The sequence below is a fragment of the Macrobrachium nipponense genome, chromosome 6 (genome assembly GCF_015104395.2).
Source record: "Macrobrachium nipponense isolate FS-2020 chromosome 6, ASM1510439v2, whole genome shotgun sequence".
Lineage (NCBI taxonomy): Eukaryota > Metazoa > Arthropoda > Malacostraca > Decapoda > Palaemonidae > Macrobrachium > Macrobrachium nipponense.
The window spans coordinates 128909918-128926281 of NC_061108.1; the positions used below are offsets into that span (position 1 = coordinate 128909918).

The window sequence follows — 16364 nt, forward strand, 5'->3', positions numbered from 1 at the left end:
GGGACATGCTCAAGAATGCCACGGCTGGCAATATGTTCACGAAAGCATGTCGGGAAAGGTATATAACTACGGTTGAATTATTCAATAGTTGAAAAATAAGAGGAAATCCTAACAGGCGCGCGTTAGAAACGCTGGTTAAAAAATGACAACGAGCTAAGGAATACAAGCGGCCCATCTGTCAAAATGCCATAGTCACACACACACACACACGCACACACTCCGTAGCGTCCATGCCAAAAAGTATTATTATATATTGATATTTTCCATCGCGTGTCATAGCATTATAAGAGTCTAACGAAAAATTATATATATAAAAAGAAGAAGTTTTATTTCCCCATTTTTCTCTGCTGTCAAACGAAGAAAGAAAACGGAGGAGTCTTCTCCTCCTGGAGGCAACGTGCAAAAGAAGAAGAAGAAGAAGAAGAGCTGCAGACTAAACGACAACATTGCATGCGGCATCTGCTCCGAGCTGGGCAAGTTTTGGATAAACCCTAACCAGCGAGTGATCGGCCAATTCTTCTAGAATCTCGTCATTATGTTTAAAAAGTACGTGTCTTTTATAAGCGAGTAAAATATGTGGTTTGTTTGACGTGTTTTTTGTGGGTATTTTGGGGGGTAACCTATGTGGGCTAGTTCTGTAGACGAGGCCGTGCATAGGCTAGCCTAACCAGGACGACCTCTGGTCGGCGACGACTGAACACTTCATGGTTGACCATATGTCTAAATTTATGCCAGTCATTGGACTTTTTATATAAAGAATGATAAAAAATGAAATGTAGCAGTCGGGCTTAAAATAGACAAACCCTTGACCTCGAGGATAGGCAAGTAGCCTATGGTACAGGAGGCCATTTTTATAACTTTTTAAGCCAATGGTAACCAACATGCCTATTTGGGACTGAAATACCCAAGTATTTGATGGGTAAGTGACCGAATGGCAAAATAGTGGCCACCTTTCTCGAAATGCAGCCACTTCCTGCGTGGACTGGCCAACTCACCGACTACCACATCTAGGCCACCCTCCTAAAAAGTACTTTTAAACGCCTGACACTGGAGATGGTCATCAGTCACGAGTTGTTGTTGGTGAGAGAAGTAGCTCAAGACCTCTACTCTCCTTTTGAAGTAAGTATTTTCTCCAAAGTTAGAAATTGAGGCCATATTTTAAGATTTGAACAGAGGGTAATGATAAGGGTGGCCAACGCATTGCCCACAACCCCAAAACGCTTTCGAAATTTTTACTTACGATTAAAAAACTGGGTAGATCTAGGGTACCTAGCCTATCCACGGCGGCCCAGACTATGGCAGTTGCGGTTTTTCTATGCAGTTTTACCTACTGAACAAGAATTTTAAGTAATATTTATTCGGACGAATGTAACTAACGCCCAGGGGCCAGTACTAAAGGTAATACTTCAGAAGCACTTTGCACTGGATGTTGAAATAAATAATCACCTACATGGGAAGAGCATGTGAAAAGCAATATAAAAAGTATAGGTAGTCATTATATGAGAGATTGAACAGGGTGGAATTAAATGAGCTTGATAAGTTTTTACCTCTAATTTTTCTTAAGTCGGGAGAGGTGTTTCCTCTACGGTAATGTTTACTTTTAATGAGCCCTCTAACTTACTTTCTTACGCAAACAAAAGCAGTTCCAGTTACTCATTATTGGCTGAGAGGTATGACATCGTTATGACGTCATGGGTTTCATAACCAATTACGAACGACTTTAAATCGAAAACTAAGTTTCACTACCATTTCAGCGGAGTAATAAAGTTACCTGTCCAGTGTCCACTGGTATCCTGGTTTGACTGAATACTCGAATAATGAAGCAAAAACCGGCATTTTGTCTTCCTGTAGCTATGGCAGAGGCAGTGGCTGGCCCTTCTGGCATTAATTTTAACAGAGACCTTCAATTTCCTACCAATTGTTTGCAGTGCAATGTGAGTTACAGTGAATTTTATCATTATTTGTCTAGTGGGGGTAAAGAAGTTGTGATTGAATATGCTCAAAGACAATTTAATTTAAAGCAAAAAACTGCGAGTGTTGTGGAGCTATTTGTCGGATCGACTACAACAGGAACGCCTTTAGATGTGATCCGCCACGGTAAGTAGCCTTACTGTAACCCCTGTGGCTAGCGCGCGCAACACAACATAACCTGCCAGTACATGCCGTGCTTGCCAAGAATCTTTAAATATGCGGATAAGGCGCGAAGTGCCGTTCCGCCGCGGCCTTACTGACAGCACACATAAATCGATCATCGCGGATATGTAGTCGCTCCCTACTTTGTTTGTTGTTGTTTTGGTATCGCCGCCATATTGGTTTTGGTGTTCTTCTGCCAATTTCGGGCGGCGGTCGAGTCGCCATGTTTAGTACTGGCCCTTGGGGGTTAATTAGAGTCATCTGAATAAATATTACTTTAAATTCTTGTTCAGTGGGTAAAATAACATGGGAAAACGTCAATTGCCATAGTCTAGAACACCGCGGATTGCTTCTGTAGAAATGCCAAAAACTTTAGAAGATTGACGCTATCTCGATGTTTGCGGAGTCGCTTGTGTCAACAAACTTCCCATTTCCTGTGCTAAATCCGCACAGCACTCGTACCCATAGATGCTGGGCCACTTTCACCACAACCATCGTAAACACGTTTCCTTGCCACAACGTTTTCAAGGAAACTACAGTTTTGGTAGAAGAAGACGACAAAGCGTGCACTAGGTAATTTTTAAAATAAATAGTAAAACATCAATGTTTTACATAATCATGATGATAAATTTGAAAATATTCGTTATTGAAAAAGTAACTCGATTCCCCACTCAAATGTTTCGGAATTAGAAAGTTTTTTTAAGTCCTGTATTATGATGTCACGACATCTTGACTTTCGTACCAATTGTAAATAAATTGCTATACTCAACTTTCTTGCAGAACAGTTTACCAGTTATTCATGCAGATTTTCATCAGCCACTCATGTAATTGTTATAATCGTAATGCGCATATATATCTTTAATTGTTTACTTTTTGGATATATGAAGATGTTTTACTTCCGGATTACCGCCATAGTGTGATGAATCACTTTCGCTCCCTGGGGCTCTTGTCTGTTTTCGCACCATAAGAAATTAATGGGGCCAAATTTGCAATGACCAGAAAGTCGTTAAAAGAGGAAAGTTAGCATTGAGGAGCATATGTTTTGATTGAGAAAAATACAAATTTATACAATAACTAGCTTGTAAAAAATAATTGATTACAAAAAACTTGATTGACAACTAAGGAGGATACCTACTATGGGTTTCAAAGACAGTGCAAGCACGTTTTTTGGCAATAGTATTTCTGTATCGAACACTTATCAGAACGAGATTTTGCTATATAGTGTGTTACACCCAGTGTCGTAATTTATAAGGGTATCGTGAATCACTATTCGTAAAGAATAACGACACTTGTCCTTGTACCAAGAGACAAAAACTCCATTATCCAGAAATGGATGTGAACACAGCAGTAAAAAGTTCCACCTACCCTCTCCCCCCACCTCCACGGGCACCCCTGTCCTTCTGTGGCGGGATCACAAGCTATAAAAAAAACTGCAGAATTCCCCCCCACATATACCTAATCAGTCCAGCTGCCCAACTCACCCCAGTCACACTTTCTACTTTACACTTCATAATACAGCAGGACAGTTGACCTAACAGCTACATAAAAACAAAACAAAAAAAACAAAACACAAAACAAGAACAACACATAACACACGTACTTACCAACATTCCAGTTACTCCGGGGCTATCCTGTGCTGTCCACTGGTCGAGGACACAACAACAAGAACGCCAACAAGAACAACCACCAAGGACCACAACTACACAACAACAACCAAGGAACACAACCACAAAACAACTCAAAAACACAACAACCACCAAGAACACAACCACCAAACAACACAGCAACCAACCAAGAAACACAACCTCACATAACACAACAAAAGACCACTGCACAACAACAACCAAAGAACACAACCACCAAACAACACAGCAACACAACAAAAGACCAATGCACAAACAATTAACAACACAAAAAGGCAACACAAACACCCACTAACAACTTCAAGAAATCACAACAGCTCCCAACAACAACCCTCAACCATAACATCTCACAATAACCCAACAAAAAAACTCACAAGCACAACAATCCAACAACTAAATCAATCAACATCAAACTTAAGAACAATCAACAACAACACACAACTGAAACGAATTTCACCGCCTTCACTAGATCGCTGCCGATACCACCGACTATCACCAGTTCTGACTTAAGACTGACTCAAAAACACTCACTCAAAACACAGACCTCCAACAGCAAACAGCCCAGAACCTACCAACAACCAATTCAGTCATTAACCATCCATACAGCAATTACACCCTCTCTCTCTCTCTCTCTCTCTCTCTCTCTCTCTCTCTCTCTCTCTCTCTCTCTCTCTCTCTCTCTCTCTCACACAGACTTTGTCAAATGGAACTTCATAACTCCTCCATACTTCCTTCCTTCCTTCACCTTCCCTTCTCTCTGAAAGTTGCTTCAGTTTAAACTTATTTTCTATTATTTTTCTATCTATCTATCTAATAATAGTGTACATTGGTCTCTCTCTCTCTCTCTCTCTGTGGTAGTGGTGCCTACTGTAAATGGTTATTAGAGTGAGAGATATCTGAATTTATGGTAGAGCAGTAAATCGATACACTAATTTTTTTTTTTTTTTTTTTTGCATAGATTTAGTTATTTATCATGGTAACATTAAAAAAATTTCTCTTTATTAATGGTTTTGTGTAAATATATATACATATTATATATATATATATATATATATATATATATATATATATATATATATATATATATATATGCTTAAAAAATCACAGTAGATGCACCCGACTTCATAAATAAGCGAATTACACGGAAAATGATAGTCAGAAATCCAAGCGCTTTCATCTTTACTCAGACACTTGTCAAGGAGTTTATATATATATATATATATATATATATATATATATATATATTATATATATATATATATATATATATATATATATATATATAATGAGAATTTATGAATTTTTTTATTTGTAATGATATGTTGCTTGAATTATAGTTTAACATTTCATTGTTCACTCTCCAAACTGGGTAAAAGACTTACACAAAACGTGGAAATTAGTGAAATTAGCCTATGTATTGGAAGTATATACAGGTTACGACGGTGTCGGCTTAAGACGTTCCGAGGTTACGACGCTTGTCAATAGACGTTATTTCCAGGGTTACGACGCATGTTCTACGGTTACGACGCCTACAACGCTCATCTGGGAGATGAAATGACACCAAAAATGCAAAATAATCAATATTTGAAGGTTTGTTTTATGAAAAATGCCATAAGAATGCAGTTTACATAGTTTTCAATGCACCCAAAGCATTAAAAGTGAGTTTCATACAATCAACTTACCTGTCAGATATATACATAGCTAAGACTCCGTCGTCCCCGACAGAAATTCAAATTTCGCGCCACTCGCTACAGGTAGGTCAGGTGATCTACCGGCCTGCCCTGGGCGGCAGGACTAGGAACCATCCCCGTTTTCTATCATATTTTCTCTGTCGCCGGTGGTATCAACATTGTTTGCTATTACCTCCTGACTTAGAAATTCATATTTCATCCTTTGATCATCGTTCTCGGCTTTTTGGTGACGTATCTGGATCGTGTTTTGGCATTCGCTACTGTGGACTGTTTTTGGAATTACTCTTTTGGATTTTTCTCAGTATGTCTGATTCAAATGTGAGTGTGAGAATGTGTGTGAATGTAGGCTGCAGGGCCGAGGATACCGAAAGCTTCGGTGATCCTCACACTGTATGCCGTAAATGTAGGGGGTTTCAGTGTTCTGCAATAATACTTGTAAGGAATGCGAGGGATTAAATGCAGAAGAGTGGAGACTTGACTTCTTATTTGAAGAAGTTAGAGAGGGATAGGGTTAGACGTCTGAAAGGTGTGAGTTCAAGGCCTATTGAGCCTTTCACGGATAATTCTAATCCTACTGATTTAGATTCTCCCTATGTATCTCATTCTCAGAGTGTACTTTCGGATTCGGCCTCGGAAATCGCCAATCTGAAAGCTACGATTAGAGACATGAAGTCCAAGATGGCGGACTTCCAAGGTAAGGCTAGTGAAAGTGAGCATTACAGTGAAGTGAGTTCTCCCAGTGTTTGTGGAGGGGGCGTTTGATCGTCCCTGCGACGCTCCAGGCCTAGACCTCTTCCAAGCTCCCATGCCCAGAGGAGAAGGAAAGTCGAAAGCCTTAAGGAGGTCGTGGGGAATCCCCAACGGTCAGATGTCCCTTCAGCTAGCTCTGCTTCGTGGCAGGCTGCTCAAGGGCGCTATAGGAAAAGCGTCCTTCGTGAGTGTTTCTCGTCCTCTCCCTCTCCCTCTCCCTCTCCTAAACGAGGGTGGAAGGAGTCGAACTTGTCGAGACCGCTGAAGCGTCATATGCAAGAACCTGAAATAGATTCGAGCCCAGAGCGTTTCTCAGATGACGCTCCCTCTTCTATTAAGAAGGCGAAGGTTGGCGTCAGCGTCACCTGACGAGTACGCGGAAGTACCCTTTCCTACTTCTCCCCCGAGTGATGACGAAAGGCGTCATGCAGTGGACGTGGGAGAAGCGTCAAGGAGAATAATTATGGCAGTTCAAGAGCAACTGTCCTCTCTAGTGGGAGTTTTAGCGCCTCGTAGGAAGGACGTGGCGCTTCCAATCAAGAAGTCTCGTCCTCTCTCCCCTGCTAAACGAGAAGCGTCATGCAGACGGGAAGCTTCTAAACATCTTACAGAAGCTTCGGGTTCGAGAGCGAGAACGGTTGCTTACGAAAGTTTCGTAACGCCAGAGAGACGTAAGACGTCTTTTAGACATGAAGCGTCATTGAAAACTGTTCATAGACGTGACGCTCCGACCAATATTGTGACGCCAAGTAGGACGCCTTTGGAGAGCGGAGCGTCTTCCAGGCGCGAGGCGTCATCAAGACGTCAGCAGCCAAGTAAGCGAGAGACGTCAGCCAAGGACACTTGTTTGCGAACGGAAGCGTCATTCAAGCGGGAAGCGTCTTCTATTTTTCAAGAGAAGCATGAGCTTGTGGCGCCTTCCAAGGCTATTAAAGCGGGAAAGAGGAAAGATTATCATTCCCTTAGCCCCTCTCCTATTAGGAGTTTGTCTCCTCCAGAAGAGGAACGTACGGAAAGGGGAGCGGAGACTCATGTAGATCCCGAGTTGGAAGAAAACTCGGATGATGAATATCAGGGAAGAGAAGGACTGTCGAACTATAAGGTTTTTGACTGCCTTGCTTCTTGAGGAGTATGGAGACGAGTTGACTCCTGCCGCTCCTCCTTCTCGCGCTCTCTCTTTTCGAGTGCTAAGACGAAGAAGCCTTCGTCTTTTCTCAAAATGAAGCCCACCATTTCGATGAAGAGGGCCTTACAATCCTTAGACTCATGGATGAAGTCTAAGAAAGACTTAGTGAGAACAGTCTTCTGCATGCCTCCAGCAAGATTAGCTGGTAAAAGAGGCATTTGGTATCAGACGGGAGAGAATATGGGTATTGCTCTCCCTTCTACGTCGGAAGCAGATTTTTCGACCTTAGTTGACGCTTCACGTCGACAAGGTCTCAATTCGGCACGAATTACGTGGGGTATTTCTGAACTGGACCATCTCCTCAAGGGACTCTTTCATGTATTGGAAGTTTTCAACTTCTTAGATTGGTCCCTTGGGTGATGTCCAAGAAAGCCCATGATTCGGAAGGAATCGAACCTGAAGCACCCTGTTATGCATATTGTCTTGTATAGACAAAGCGGTACAGGATGGCTCTTTTGAAATCTCCTCATTATTTGGAGCAGGTCTTCTAAAGAAGAGGACTGTATATGGGGCCTTCTTAACCAAGGCAGTCTCACACGCTCAGAGGGCAGCTCTACTGTATTCGCCTCTATCTGACTTTTTGTTCCCTTCTCAGTTAGTGAGGGACATTGCGCATTCTTTAACTGAGAAGGCGACTCAGGATCTTCTGACGCAGTCAGCAAGGAAGAAGAAACCTGTTTCTGCATCTGACAAGAAAGGACCTAGTACATCTGTTCAGCCCTTTCGAGGTGGTCCGACCCTCCAGACCTCCCGCAAGAAGGAAGGCTCCGGAGAAGAGAGGTAGGTCTGCCTTTCGTCCCTTTAAAAAGGGAAAAATGAAGCTTCTCTCCTCCAAGCACCAGTAGGTGCCAGGCTCCTGGGATTTGTGGAGGCCTGGACACTGATAAACGCAGACGCTTCTGCAGTGGCTATCATAAGGAAGGGATATCGTATCCCTTTCCTGAACACTCCTCCCCTAACGTCAATACCAAGGGAACTATCAGCCAAGTACAGGATCCTGTGCTGAGGGATACTCTTCGACGATGGTGGAACAAATGTGAGGGGACAAGAGAGCGATAGAACTAGTACTGGATCAAAAACTCCCCGGGGTTTTACAATCGCCTTTTTCTGGTTGCGAAAGCCTCGGGAGGCTGGAGAACCAGTACTGGACGTCAGCTCTCTGAACAAATTTGTTCAGAAGGAGAAGTTCTCCATGGAGACTTCTGCTTCAGTCCTAGCGTCATTACGACAAGGAGATTGGATGGTGTCTCTAGATCTCCAGGACGCCTACTTTCACGTCCCGATCCACCCTTCATCGAAGAAGTACCTCCGTTTCATGACGGGGGAAGGATCTTTCAGTTCAGAGCCTTGTGTTTCGGCCTGTCCACAAGCTCCTCAGGTCTTCACAAGCCTGATGAAGAATGTGGCGAGGTTTCTTCACCTCAAAGGAGTAAATATCTCTCTGTATCTGGACGACTGGCTCATCAGGGCCAGATCAGAGAGACAGTGCTTGGAGGACCTAAAGTTAACTCTAGATTTGATCAAAGCGTTGGGATTGCTCGTGAACCTCGAGAAGTCTCAGCTGACCCCCAGACAAGACCTAGTCTATCTGGGGATTCGGATGGATTCTCGGGGTTTTCGAGTATTTCCTTCGCAAGAGAGAATCGCAAAAAGGTTTGCGGATAGTTCTCTCTCTTCTTAGGGAAGGAACATACGGTCGGCGAGGGAATGGTTGAGCCTTCTAGGGACCCTTTCCTCGCTCGAACAGGTTCTTACCCACTAGGAAGACTGCATTTAACGTCCGCTTCAATTCTTCCTCAAGAAGTCTTGGAGCTGGAAAACCGGACAGCTTTCGGACGTATTTCCATTCCAGTGGAGATAAGATCGCACCTGGAATGGTGGTTGCCCCCTCTGGAAGAGAACAAAGGGATCTCTCTAAAAAACACAGAACCCAGACTAGTGTTGTACTCCGACGCGTCGGAGAAAGGTTGGGGAGCGACATTAGGCTCAGAAGAGGTGCAGGCATCTGGGAACCAGCACGGTGACTTGGCACATAAACTGCAAAGAGCTCTTCGCCGTGCATCTGGCTTTGAAGAGTCTAGAACCTCTGGTGTCAAACAAAGTAGTGCAAGTAAACGTGGACAACACCTCCGCACTTGCCTACATTCGGAAACAGGGAGGGACTCACTCCTCGTTCCTTTACGAACTGACGAGAGACCTATGCTTTGGACGTCTCACAGGAACATCTCCCTTCTGACAAGGTTCGTACAGGGGAGTAAAGAATGTGAGGGCGGACAGACTCAGCAGGAGGAACCAGGTCCTTCATACAGAGTGGACCCTACACGAGGAAGTGTGTCTAGATCTCTGGTCGCTGTGGGGGACACCTCATGTGGATCTCTTCGCAACATTCATTTCAAAAAGGCTACCAGTCTTTTGCTCGGTCGTGGAAGATCCAAGAGCACTTATGGTAGACGCCTTCCTGCTAAATTGGTCTCGAGTAGACGTATATGCTTTTCCCCCACCCCCATTCAAAAATCCTGGGATTAGTAATGAAAAAAGTTTGTGGCGTCAAAGGAGACGAGGATGACGTTAATAGCCCCCTTTTGGCCGGCCCAGGATTGGTTCACGGAGGTGGTAGAGTGGATCGTAGACTTTCCAAGATCCCTACAAGAAGGACGGATCTTCTCAGACAACCACACTTCAAGAGGTACCATCAAAACCTCCCCGCTCTCGCTCTGACTGCCTTTCGACTATCGAAAGACTTGTCAGAGCGAGAGGCTTTTCTCGCGAAGTGGCAAGCGCGATCGCGAGAGCACGCAGAACCTCCACTACGAAAGTATACCAATCGAAGTGGGAGGTTTTTAGAAGGTGGTGTAGATCCAAGAAGTTGTCCTCCTCCACTACCTCTATAGCGGAAATTGCTGATTTCCTGCTATTCCTGAGAGAGAAATCTCATCTAGCTGTATCCACAATAAAGGGATACAGAAGTATGCTCTCGGCTGTATTCAGGAATAGAGGATTAGATCTGGCAGATAATAAAGATCTCCACGATCTCATAAGATCATTTGAGACTTCAAAGTCGAAAAAGGAACCAGTACCTCCGAGCGGAACCTAGACGTAGTCCTCAAGTTTCTTTCATCTGAAAGATTCGAACCTCCTCATCTGGCATCGTTTTAGAGACATCACCAGAAAATGCCTATTCCTATTATCTTTAGCTACGGCAAAGAGAATTAGTGAATTACATGCTCTGCAGGATAAAGTAGGATTCAAGGGAGACTCAGCTATTTGCTCGTTTAAGACCCTGTTTTTAGCTAAAAACGAGAATCCCACGAATCCCTGGCCTAAGTCATTCGAAGTCAAAGGCATATCGAGTCTCGTAGGCAGAGAAGCAGAGAGGTCTCTATGCCCTGTTAGAGCTCTGAAGTTCTACCTTCAGAGAAAGCATCAGATGGGAGGCTCTAGACAAGGTCTTTGGTGCGCGGTAAAAGACCCCACAAGACTGATGTCCAAGAATGCGCTGGCATTCTTTGTGAGAAACGTCATTACAGACGCTCATAAGGTCTGTCCTGACGAACAGTTACAACTGTTGAGAGTAAAAGCTCATGAAGTGAGAGCGGTAGCGACGTCTCTCTCGTTTCATAAGAATATGTCGCTTAAAAACATCATAGATACGACATTTTGGAGATGCAACTCAGTATTTGCATCTCATTACTTGAAAGACGTTCGTGTGTTTCTTGTGACCTCATGAGAAGTGTTTTTTTCTCTAGGTCCTTTCGTATCGGCGGATACGATTCTGGGTACGGGAGCCGACACCAATCCTTAAATGTATATACTTTTCTTCTTTTTGGATATGGTCTGAGTCTCTTCGAACAATGGAGGACTTGGTTTAGCACGGGCGGCCGTCTATGTTGTTCAGTAAGAGAATCCTGTCATATCCAATTAGATGAGTATAATTTTTTTTTTTGAAATTTATGTATGTGTGCGTAGTGGTTTTGAGTTACGGTTGTTGTAACGAGTTCGGGGATAACTCGGAACAATCCTTAGTTCTAACATATGGTTAGGATCAGGTGGTCGGGATTGGTTGTGTGCTCCTTCATAAGGTGTATTGTCATATAAGTGGATCAGCACCCATTGACAAAGTCCTTTTAGGCTCTGCCGAGTAAGCGGATAAGACCCCATCGGCAGACCCACAAGAACTCTTGGCCATAGATCATATATCTCGCTAAAGTTTCTTGAGGTGATGCAGACTACTGGGCAAACACCCACGAAAGTCTACCACCTATCCAGGTAAGGAACCAAGGTTTTATTTATACCTACAACATATGTTGTTTTACCTGTCTATTCCATATAGTAGCTGTCTACTACCACGAAAGGTGCCAATAAACAGCTATGTATATATCTGACAGGTAAGTTGATTGTATGAAAATGATATTGTTATTATACAATAAAGTTTCATACATACTTACCTGGCAGATATATACAATTAAAGGCCCACCCAACCTCCCCGCAGGAGACAGGTGGAAGAGAGAAAATATGATAGAAAACGGGGATGGTTCCTAGTCCTGCCGCCCAGGGCAGGCCGGTAGATCACCTGACCTACCTGTAGCGAGTGGCGCGAAATTTGAATTTCTGTCGGGGACGACGGAGTCTTAGCTATGTATATATCTGCCAGGTAAGTATGTATGAAACTTTATTGTATAATAACAATATCATGTTTTCTTAGGATTTTTGACGATGTTCCGGCTTACGACGATTTTCGGCTTACGACGCGTCTCAAGAATGGAACCCCTGTCGTAACCTGGGGACCACCTGTATACACAAATATTAAAGCAATTTTATCATTATTGCATTGCTATGCATCGGTGTATGTGTGAAGCTCTACTAATGTGGCAACAATGATTTTGCCATTCTTAGCATGCAAACATTAAAGGTAACATTTATTTCTGGCATACAGGTATTTAAAAAAATCAAAATACTAATATAGACTTAAATCAATGAAAAGTGCTAGCAAAATATATATATATATATAATCCACTAATCCTTCATCTGCTCCGTGATGATTTTTGGCAGCCAGATGTACGACAAGGTTAGAAAGATTGGATTGTATCTACTTTAGAAATATCTGTCATTTTCAGGGTAATTTGGTTGCAAAAAAGGGATAATAGACATGAATTAAATAAACATTTTGAAGTAACAAAGTAAAGTTAAACTAAATAATGAGTAAAGTAAACAATTAAGGGAATAAAGCTCAGCACCTCATAAACAGTGTCGTCGTCTGCTGCCCATAACTGTGTTTGTGGAGTGAGTGCTTAGGAACCTGGAACAGCAACGTGGTTCAAGTGCAATTTGGAGTGGATTAAAACCAATAATGTGTATAATTACAGTGAGGATAAAACCACCGATTACAAGGTAAAAATGAATTCAGTTCAAACCATGACCCTGGGAATAAAAAGTTTCATACTTTCACTAATATAGGCAACAAAATGTTATTTTATTGTGCTGATTACAACTGCAATCTTGAGTAAGATCAATAACATTGTTCAAATGAGTGCTGGGAAGGCTGGGAAAGATGGTGGATTGTCCGTGGTTAGACTGGCCAGCCACACGATTGCCGCCATATTGGATTTCAAAACTGCCTTGAAAACATATTTTACAAAGAGCGTCACATGCTTAATTTAGTTCATATGGCGCTTTCATATATCACATTATGTTGACGAAACTTCAATCTTTTGAATGGTATGCTTAAATTTGTAATTGTATTCATGTTTCACCAATTGAATAATGAGTGAATAAGGCCTGGCCAGCGTGATGACAATGGATCGTCCGTGATTGTTTACCCTATATCCACGGTATGGTTACAGCTCATATCTAAGTACCCATTTGATCTTAACCCTGAGTCTAGCGCGCACAGCAAAACAATACCTCTTGCCAGAACAAACGTTCTTCCCATCCTTCCCAGCGCTCGTTCGAACAATTTTAGCATATATATGTAATGTTTATTGATCTTACTCAAGATTGTAGTTGCAATCAGCACAATAAAAAAAATTTTGTTGCCTATATTAGTGAAAGTATGAAACTTCTTATTCCGGGGGTCATGGTTTGAACTGAAATTCATTTTTACCTTTTAATCGGTGGTTTTATCGTTACTGCCATCACAAATGAAACTCCACAGTGCTTATTTGATTGTAATTATACACATTTTGGTCTTAATTCACTCCAAATTGCACTTGAACTACGTTGTGGTTCGTGGTTCCTAAGCGCTCACTCCACAAACAGTTGCGGGCAGCACACGATTACATTGTTTATGAGGTGAAAAGCTTTGTTCATCTAATTGTTTACTTTACTCATTATTTAGTTTAACTTTACTATGTGTTACTTCAAAATGTTTATTTTAATTCATGTTTGTTATCCCTTTGTTGCTACCAAATTAACCCCAAAAATTACAGATATTTCTAAATTAGATACAATCCAATATTTCTAACCTTGTCATTGCTGAGCAGACGACAGCAAAATTTTATCGTTGCCCATTTGGTGGAGCTTCACACATACACTGATACATTTACAAACTGTTTCCATGAATTCTAGTTGTCATAGTAATACAATAATGATAAAATTGCTCTGATATGTATACGTATATACTACAAAAAGATACGCAAATTTCACATATTTCCCCGGTTTTGTGTAAGTCTTATACCCAGTTTGGAGGGTAAACATACCATTTCATGTATGACACTTACCTGGCAGGTATATATATAGCTATATTCTCTGTTCGCACTGGCAGAATTTTCAAAACTCGCGGCAACCGCTAGATCACTGGTAGTTCAGGTGATCGCCACCCCGCTCCCGTGGCGCTGGTGCTCGGAATCATTCCCATTTTCGTCAGATTTTTTTCTGCCACTGAACCGGCAACATCGTTGTTGGTTCCCTGCTAGAATTCGAAACTCGTTAGCTGACTTTCGCTGTACTTGGATGGTTTATTGGGTATCGTATTGGAAAGTTGGATTGGCAATCGCGATTGGAAGTTATTATAATGTCTGATTCTGGTATAGTATTTCGAGTGTGTATGAAAGAAGGGTGCAAGGTGAGACTGCCGAAAGCTTCGGTAGACCCTCACACAGTATGTAAGAAGTGTAGAGAGGTTTTGTGTACTTGGGATAATAGATGTAATGAGTGTGAAAGTTTAAATGAGAAGGAGTGGAAGACTTTCACCAAATATGTTGAGAGACTTGAAAAGGATAGAGTAAGAAGATCGGTGTCTCGGAGTGAGAGGTCAGGTTCTTCTAGTAAGGCCTTGAATACTTCTGTTATTTCTCCCCCTTCTTCCCAAGTAGAAGTTGTTAATCCTTCTCCTCAGGTCTCTCCTGCGCCCGCTGCTGTTTCTGAGGATACTAATATGTGAAAGTGTTTGCCGCCCTTGCGTCAATGTGGGCGATCAGATTCAGCGTCTTACAGACAAAGCGGGTACGATTGAAAGTGTCAGTGTAGTGGAGGGGAGGGGGCGGCTGATCGTCTCACTCGTGCTCCTAGACCTAGGCCTCTGCCAAGCTCCCAGACCCAAGGGAGAAGGCATTGTCGACAGTCGAAGGGAGGCGAGAGGGGTTCCCTTACGATCAGTCGTCCCTTCAGGCAGTCCTGTTGCGTCCCAGGCTGCAGCAGTGCGCCATAGAAAAGGTGACACTGGGAAGTGTTTTTTCCTCTACAGATAGTGCTGCGTCAGGCAGGTATGGACGTTATGCGGAAGTTTCGCGTCCTCTGAAGAGGACGCATAGACCTACGTCTTCTCAAGATGAGCGTTACCCTCAAGAACGGTGGAGTAGTCCCGAGATTTTCTCTTCTAGTGATGAGGAAGAGGTGGTTCCGATTAAAAAGAGGAGATCCTTTAAGTCAAGACAAGACGCAAGACCTCATGTATACGACGGTTCTCTGGATAGGAGCCCTCCTTCTGAATACGGAGCAGTCTCTCCGATATCTTCTCCTTATCGTAGAACTCAAGATCGAGTTTCTCGTTTTGATGATCCGTCTCGTCGTCGTTCTCCGCTTGCTCAGACTTCCCGCCAGGAAGCAGAGACTAGGAACTTACTTGAAGAGATGCAAGGAAGGTTAGCCGATTTAGTTAAATCGTGGGGAACATCGGAACATCCTCCTACGAGGCGTAAGGACGCATCTCTCCAGTCAAGCGTCTAAGAGGAGCATGATGGTTTGCCTCCTTCTCGTCATGCTTCGGAGTCTCGGGTAGTACGCAAGTTACGGGAGCAGGACGCAGGACGCAAGTTACGAGAACAGGAAGCAGGACGCAAGTTTCCGGAGCAGGACGCAGGACGCAAGCTTCCGGAACAGGACGCAGGACGCAACCTCGGAGCTCAGAAGGACGCAGGCGGCAGGAGCCGGTTTCTTCCCGCGAGGTTGGAGAAGATTTTCTGCAGCAAGACCTGGGTTTACAGGATGTGTCTTCGGCAGAAGAGGAAATAGAGGACTTAGAATCTGAGGAAGACAAAGAAGGTGAAGCACCTTCTTCAGACTATAAGAAATTGACGAATTGCCTTCTTTCACTTTTTGAAGGGGATTTTCAGCCTGAAGCTCCGACATCACCCCTTTCTCAATTCTCCAAGAATAAAACTCCGAAGAAGTCCTCGTTTTTGAAGATGAAGTTTCATACAATCAACTTACCTGTCAGATATATACATAGCTAAGACTCCGTCGTCCCCGACAGAAATTCAAATTTCGCGCCACTCGCTACAGGTAGGTCAGGTGATCTACCGGCCTGCCCTGGGCGGCAGGACTAGGAACCATCCCCGTTTTCTATCATATTTTCTCTGTCGCCGGTGGTATCAACATTGTTGCTCTTACCTCCTGACTTAAAGCCACATTCATTTCCAAAAGGCTGCCAGTCTTTTGCTCGGTCGTGGAAGATCCAAGAGCACTTATGGTAGACGCCTTCCTGTTAAATTGGTCTCGAGTAGACGTATATGCTTTTCCCCCATT

The 16364-nt window shown here is 43.1% G+C and overlaps 1 protein-coding gene across 1 annotated transcript in view; it reads left to right on the top strand.

The window, feature by feature from the left end:
* Window positions 1-390: 390 nt before the first annotated feature.
* Window positions 391-16364, top strand: part of LOC135216175 (malignant T-cell-amplified sequence 1-like) — a 44851-nt gene continuing 28877 nt past the window's right edge. The window contains exon 1 of the mRNA XM_064251303.1: window positions 391-546. Coding sequence (XP_064107373.1) covers window positions 536-546 — 11 coding nt within the window. The 5' untranslated portion in view covers window positions 391-535. The remainder of the gene's footprint in view (window positions 547-16364) is intronic.